The sequence below is a fragment of the Hylobates moloch genome, unplaced genomic scaffold (assembly GCF_009828535.3).
Source record: "Hylobates moloch isolate HMO894 unplaced genomic scaffold, HMol_V3 SCAFFOLD_19, whole genome shotgun sequence".
Taxonomy (NCBI): domain Eukaryota; kingdom Metazoa; phylum Chordata; class Mammalia; order Primates; family Hylobatidae; genus Hylobates; species Hylobates moloch.
The window spans coordinates 30,926,980-30,934,601 of NW_026652294.1; the positions used below are offsets into that span (position 1 = coordinate 30,926,980).

The 7,622-nt window shown below is 50.8% G+C and overlaps 1 protein-coding gene across 9 annotated transcripts in view; it reads left to right on the forward strand.

Moving 5' to 3' along the window:
• Nucleotides 1-7,622, forward strand: part of MOV10L1 (Mov10 like RISC complex RNA helicase 1) — a 71,908-nt gene that overhangs the window by 18,635 nt on the left and 45,651 nt on the right. For 8 of the 9 annotated variants that reach the window (XM_032138606.2, XM_032138607.2, XM_058431647.1 and 5 more), the window contains exons 5-8: nt 325-512; nt 4,993-5,133; nt 5,727-5,968; nt 6,470-6,602. In XM_032138606.2, coding sequence (XP_031994497.1) covers nt 325-512; nt 4,993-5,133; nt 5,727-5,968; nt 6,470-6,602 — 704 coding nt within the window. The remainder of the gene's footprint in view (nt 1-324; nt 513-4,992; nt 5,134-5,726; nt 5,969-6,469; nt 6,603-7,622) is intronic. The other variant, XM_058431651.1, reaches the window with a different exon arrangement.

The window sequence follows — 7,622 nt, forward strand, 5'->3', positions numbered from 1 at the left end:
GCACGGCCCAGGCTTCTCCTGCATGTGTTGGGAGCCTGGAAAAATAAAGCTTTGTCATGGCCAAAGAGGAGTATGTTTTCCTAGGAAACAGTAACTCCTAGTGCTTGCATACCTAAATTCTAAGGTCTGCAGTTCATGCAACAGTACTAAAATGTTCTAAGGAGAAAGATGTGTTGGAGAGTCACTGGACCAGTGCTATGGGATGGCAGACTTGAGCTTCCTGGTGCAGCTTGTGTGCTTTGGGCTGACTTGGGCGTGCGTCAGAGCTGCGCCCTGGTGTCATGCAGCACCTGCTTTCCGTGACGCTCAGCTCTTTGCTCCCAGGTTTGCATCTCTAGCCTCTGTGGAAGGAACGGGGTGATAGAGGAAAGCATCTTCTTTACCTTGGACTCCTTGAAACTGCCAGATGGGTACACACCCCGGCGAGGTGACGTGGTCAGTGCAGTGGTGGTGGAGAGCAGCCAGTCATGCTACCTCTGGAGGGCGCTTTGTATGACCCTGGTGAAGAGGCGGTAAGAAAACGCTTTTCTGGCCAGGTGTGGTGGCTCACGCCTGTAATCCCAGCACTTTGGGAGGCTGAGGCAGACAGATCACCTGAGGTTGGGAGTTCAAGACCAGCCTGACCAACATGGTGAAACTCTGTCTCTACTAAAAGTATAAAATTAGCTGGGCGTGGTGGTGCTCACCTGTAATTCTAGCTACTTGGGAGGCTGAGGCAGGAAAATTGCTTGAACCTGAGAGGCAGAGGTTGCGGTGAGCTGAGATCGCGCCACTGCACTCAGGCCTGGGCGACAAGCAAAACTCCCTCTCAAAAAAAGAAAACACTTTTCTTCTTTGGGATGTGAAAGGCCCAATATAAGTATATTTTAAAGAGTTACTTTAATAAGCCAAATAGTAGACATTTCAAGCCCTGAGTTGTTGGGGTAAAAGGAGAGCATCCCTAGCACTTCAGGAGGCCGTGGCAGGAGAATTGCTTGAGCCCAGGAATTTGAGACCAGCCTGGGCAACATAGTGAGACCCCGTCTCTACAAAACATTAAAAAATTAGCCGAGCGAGGCCGGGCGTGGTGGCTCACGCCTGTAATCCCAGCACTCTGGGAGGCTGAGGCGGGTGGATCACGAGGTCAGGAGATCGAGACCATACTGGCTAATATGGTGAAACCCCATGTCTACTAAAAAATACAAAAAATTAGCCGAGCGTGGTGGCGGGCACCTGTAGTCCCAACTGCTCAGGAGGCTGAGGCAAGAGAATGGCGTGAACCCGGGAGGCAGAGCTTGCAGTGAGCCGAGATTGTGCCACTGCACTCCAGCCTGGGCAACAGAGCAAGACTCCTTCTCAAAAAAAAAAAAAAAAAAAAAAAAGTTTAGCCGAGCATGGTGGTGTGCACCTCTGGTCCCAGCTACGCACAAAGTTGAAGCAGGAAGATTGCTTGAGCCTAGGAGCTTGAGGCTGCAGTGAGCTGTGATCGTGCTACCACACTCTAGCCTGGGCAACACAGCAAGGCTCTGTCTTAAAAAAGAGAAAGGAAAAGGAGGCTGGTCATGGTTGCTCACGCCTGTAATCCCAATGCTTTGGGATGCCGAGGTGGGTGGATCACGAGGTCAGGAGTTCGAGACCAGCCTGGCCAACATGAAGAAACCCCATCTCTACTAAAAATACAAAAATTACCCGGGTGTGGTGGCAAGCACCTGTAATCCCAGCTACTTGGGAGGCCAAGGCAGGAGAATCACTTGAACCCAAGAGGCAGAGCTTGCAGTGAGCCAAGATCGCGCCACTGCACTCCAGCCTGGGCAACAGACTGACACCCCATCTCAAAAAAAAAAAAAAAAAAAGAGACTGTCTTTTGGAAGCTTTCAGCCATCTCCGTGGTTGACCGAAGATGGAGTTTGGGGTCCCTCTTCATCCTTTATCTTACATTGGCAATTGCCATTTTGGGTGGATTTTTCTCTTTTGTTGTTTCACATTTTGGCATTTAAAAAATGCATTGGACGTAGTTGGTTCTTAAAATTACTGGATTTCTGGCCGGCCACAGTGGCTCACGCCTGTAATCCTAGGACTTTGGGAGGCCAAGGCGGGTGGATTGCCTGAGCTCAGGAGTTCGAGAACAGCCTGGGCAACACAGTGAAACCCCGTCTCTACTAAAATACAAAAAATTAGCCAGGCGTGACAGCGCACACCCTTAATCCCAGCTGCTAGGCAGTAGAATTGCTTGAACCCAGGAAGCGGAAGTTGCAGTGAGCAGAGATTGCGCCACTGCACTCCAGCCTGGGTAACAGAGCCAGACTCCATCTCCAATTTAAAAAAAAAATTATTAGATTTCCTGTATCTGTGTTCTTCTTTGTGTGCTAGACATGACGAGGCTTCCCTGAGCTCCCTACTTGTGGGGCAGCCCCAGCTCTGACCCGCCCCCTCCCTGCCTGCCTTTCCTCCTGTAACAAAAAGGTATGTGAGACAGGTCTCAATCAAGTTAGAAGTTCACTTTGCCAAGATGAAGGACATGCCTGGGAAAAAGGACCACAAATCCACAGGAACGATCTGTAGTTCATGCCTTTTTCCAAAGCTGATTTTGAGGTCTTCAATATTTAAAAGAGAAAAGTGGGCTGGCGGAGAAAGAGGGTGTGGTCACATGACTGAATACACATTTGCAAGAGGAAAGGAAAAGGAGCAGGGAGGGAGAGTGGGTTGTGTAAATCAGCATTTTGATGTAAGAGAAGGTAACATGGAGATGTTTAACCTTGTCTCCTAGCTCTCTGCTTAAGGACAAAGGAAAGGCAACTTCTTTCATGACTCAGCTTCTGGCTGAGTTTTTTCCTTTTGGCATGGTGAGTGGGGTCCCGACTCTGTCTTTGCTTTTTTTTTTTTTTTTTTTGAGACGGAGTCTCGCTCTGTCGCCCAGGCTGGAGTGCAGTGACGCGATCTGGGCTCACTACAAGTTCCACCTCGTGGGTTCACGCCATTCACCCACCTCAGCCTCCCGAGTAGCTGGGACTATAGGCATCCGCCACCACGCCTGGCTAATTTTTGGTAGAGACGGGGTTTCACCGTGTTAACCAGGATGGTCTCAATCTCCTGACCTCGTGATCCGCCCGCCTCAGCCTCTCAAAATGCTGGGATTACAGGCATGAGCCACCGCACCCGGCCCCGAGTCTTTATTTTCTTTTCACACTCCTCACTCACCACCAGTGAGCTTCTGAGACATCTCCTCCATCAGTCCGCTAATTTTTGATCCCTGTAGAATACAGGTTCTGTCTGGAGAAAATGTCTGCTTTCCAGCCCCATATCTGGTGCCTGGCTGGGCCTCTGGGTGCAGACAGCCCCGTGTGAACTGAGCCACAGGGGTGTGCGGAGCAGTGCGCCCCACGTAAGGGAGCCGCCGGAGGGTGGACTTGGGGCTGTGGGAGGTGTTACGGGACAGGGCCTGGTGGGCTCAAGGGCCTGATGGGCTCAGCCTCCTAGGAGCCTCGCCCCACGGCCCACTGGCAGATGCTTGTTTGGGTGCTCGGGGCCCAGTTCCCCCTCCCCAGTGGACCACTCTTTCCTTTGGGAGGGTGCCTAGGACCCATCTCGTGGGGCGTGGATGTGACGTGCACTGCTCCCACTGCGTCTGACCACAGAAGCCTGGGACGCACAGGAGCTCTGCTTTCAGCCCAGTCCGCTGAGCCTGACGGTGCCAGGAAATAAGACCTGCACCTCCTCCTATGTCTGAGTCGGACTCCTCAGGCTTCCTGTCTGTTCTCTGACCTCATCCCCAGGCAGAAGCTGTGGCGTCCCATTCTTGCATCAGGCCCAGGAAGCATGGGCCTGCAGCGTGGCCTGGGGTCTTCAGGGACTCACCAGGGCCGCTAAGGAGACAGCACAGCACGGAACCCGCGCTTTCCTTACTCTTCTCTTTAGGCTAGAAATGCTTGAAAAAGACCTGTTTCTGCCCCAACAGAATTTCCCCACTGAGGCCTCCTGACCACAGAGTAGAAGCTGCTGGGGTGGGCGAGCCAGGGAAGCCGGGGTGCCTGTTCCTCAGCTCGTGGCCCCAGGTGGGGCAGCCCCTCTGCACTCTAGAAATAGATCATGTGCCAAGCGAGCTCCTCCTCTCCACTCAGTCCCACAGCCTTCCCATGGCAAGAGCTCCGCAGCTTGTCCTGTGGGAGCTGAGCCACGGACCCGGCAGTCGCATCTGACGACTCCTTCCTGCAAAATCCCCACCCCGTCCATCAGCAACGCTGTGGACTCTCTGCCCCGGCACCTCCCTTGTCACACCTGGGCACACGGAGAAGGAAGAGCCAGACAGGCACCCGCCAGGAGGGGCTGCTCTGTAGCTGGGAACCTCACCGAGTTAGCAGCAGGGGCCAGAATTATGGGGAGCCATTCTAGAGACTCCATTTTTTTAATGGTGCTGCAGACTGGGAAGTGGCATGAGGCAGGTTTACCTTCTGGAAAGAGCTTGTGGAGAGGCAGGGAGGAGAATCAAGCCTGCAGCATCAGTAGAAGAAGGGGAAGTAAATGGGTCCATTTTTAGGGAAAGGTAAAATCTCATCTTCTCATTTTCTAAAGAGAAAAACTCATTTCATTGTTTTCGAATGCTTCAAAGCAACAAAACTCTTTCCAAAGCAAGTTTAGTGGAGCCCTAATAGGCAAGGCCCATGCTTCCCCCACCACCACCTTGGGAGGTGGCTGGAGAGAAGAGGACTGAGAATGTGCCACCCTAACTCTGCACTCTGCACAGGAGGTAGGGGAGCACGTTCAGGACACCGTTCTCAGGCTCCTCGCCTGTGGCTGTCCCCTGGGCTGCTCCCTTTTCTCTAGACTTGATGAAATGCGTCGTTCTCTTCCTTAGGGTTTGCCATCCTCCTTAGAAACCTAAGTCTGTGGAAGCCCTGCCTATGGTGAGGTGGTCCTCTGAGTGCCCCCACCAGCAGTCTATCCTCAGGAGCGGAGGCAGGCGAGGAAGGGGTGGTGCTGCTGCAGAGGGATGTCTTTCTGGGGCTCTTTTTTCAGAGACGCCGCCCCCGTTCATGAGGCCACTCATTTCTATGGAACCATTTTGTTGAAGAACAAAGGTGATATTGAAGTTACACAGATGACACATTTTGGAACCCTAAAGGAAGGAAGAAGTAAAACCATGGTGATCTGGATAGAGTGAGTTTGCCACTGAAACATTTTCTATAAAGCTACATTAATGGCTTTTACACTATGACAATAATTTCTGTAAAACCAACTTTACTTTGGTCATTTATTTTTTTCTTTATGAAGATCTTTTCTTTTTTCTTTGTTTTTTTTTTTTTTTTGAACAGTGTCTTGCACTGTCACCCGGGCTAGAGTGCAGTGGCACGATCTCGGCTCACCACAACCTCCGCCTCCCAGGTTCACGCCATTCTCCTGCCTCAGCCTCCCGAGTAGCTGGGACTACAGGCGCCCACCACCACACCCAGCTAATTTTTTGTATTTTTAGTAGAGACGGGGTTTCACCATGTTGGCCAGGATGGTCTCGATCTCCTGACCTCGTGCTCCGCCCATCTCAGCCTCCCAAAGTGCTGGGATTACAGGCATGAGCCACCGCACCTGGCATGAAGACCTTTTCAAAATTTTTTACCCAAAGATGACCTTTTGACCTATATTCATAAGTGTATTTGTAGTCACCACTTCCTAGATTAAGTTCTATGTTTTATGATAACTGAATATTTTGGTTTTAGAAATCCTGGCTGTGTTCATAGTTAATTTTATTTTTCCAGGAATAAAGGAGACATTCCTCAAAACTTAGTCAGCTGTAAACTGGCTGGCTGGGATAAATCTAAACAATTCAGATTTCAAATGCTGGATAAAGACCAGATGTGCCCCGTGGTATCTTTTGTTTCTGTTCCTGAGAAGGAGAATTCATCAGATGAAAATATTAACTCATTAAATAGCCACACAAAAAACAAAACCTCTCAGATGTCAGAGAGCAGTTTGGTGAACAACAGAGGAATCTCTCCAGGTAGTGGACGTTTCTGCTGTCACTGCGTGAGGTCGGGTGGACTGGGGGCCGTGGGGTTGTGAGTTCTGGACAGAGGGTGGGCAGCAGGGGCCAGAACACCCGGCAGCTGCAGTGCTTTGTGCTCTGAGCTCTTCGGCTTCAGGCCCTTCTCCTCTTGCTGACGAGGTTAGGGAGAGGGACAAAAAGCAGCTTGACAAATACCAAGAGGTGCTTCAGATGATAGCCGGCTCCTGAGTACTTCTAAGCAGGGAAAGATTGCTGGGCACACCGGGGCAGGCCTTCTCTCCCAGCACGTGGATAGTCGTAGTCACAGCCCTCTCCTACTTCCAGCTGCTCTCTCTGTTTATGTTTTTCCAGCCACCATCTGAGGCTTTGCCCCGTGTTTTTGTGTGCATCTGTCTTTGTGTGTGTGAGAGAGTATTCATTTCCACTAAGCATGCCAGCACTGTTAAAGATAATTTACCTTTTGGTCTGCTTTTGTATTAAAATTTTATTTCCCAGGTGACTGTACCTGTAAAGGAGAAAATAGAGAAAAAGACAATATTCTATCAAGGAAGCAGATGACAGAGCCCGAGCCTGGGGGGCTTGTCCCTCCCGGGGGAAAAACCTTCATTGTGGTCACATGTGATGGAAAGTAAGGGCCTGGAGGTCTGGGGAGAGCCGCGTTTTTAAGTTTCTCTGATACTTCTAGGTTGCGTGTTATAAAAGGTACTCCTTTGAGGCGGGTGGATCACCTGAGACCAGGAGTTCGAAACCAGCCTGGCCACCATGGCGAAACCCCGCCTCTATTAAAAATACAAAAATTACTTGGGCCCCTGTAATCCTAGCTACTCAGGAGGCTGAGGCAGTAGAATCGCTTAAACCCAGGTGACGGAGGTTGCAGTGAGCCAAGATCGCACAACTGCACTCCAGCCTGAGACAGAGCAAGACTCTGTCTCAAAAAAACAAAAAGGTTCACCTGACCTTTTTGATGTGACAGAGTCCTAAGAAAAAGCATTGGTCTAGAAGCTGGCTACCAAGTGTGACCCACCTGGGGCAATGGATCCTGTAACTTCGCACCACTCATGAGGGTCCTCACCAGACGGCCTCTCACCCTCACAAAGAAAACAGGGTGTCTCTGAGGCTCTCTGAGGCCTGAGCTCCCTGTGCTTCTGCTGTTCTGAGATATCACGTCGGCTCCTCTTCACTGCCTTGCCCGTGTTCCCTGTAGCCAAGCCCTTGGACCTCGGTCATCTCCATCCCGTCACCTGGGCATTTGGCCAAGGCATGGAGAGCACAGTGTGCTGAGGCAGGAAGGGCCCCTTCCTAGCTGGGATGCCAGACGCCAACCTTGAACCCTCCGCTCTCCGTGGTGTGGTTGGTTACATCAGCTGACCAAACAGGCCCTGTCTTCCGGCTCCCTGTGTCCCTGCATCCCTGCCTAAGCTGCCCAACAGTGCGTGATCGCCTTCCAGCTGGGTGTCTAATTCTAAATTTTTTAAAAAACTTAAATGTGATTAAATCACAGCTCATCAACATCAAGCTGTAGGTGGCAAGTGCACAGTCAGCTGTGTGAGGTGCAGCCAGCTTCAATGCTTTTTTTTTTTTTTTTTGACATTATGACAACATAGAAACAGGTTTTTTAAAAAAAAGCCATAGGTGCTAACACAGTGAA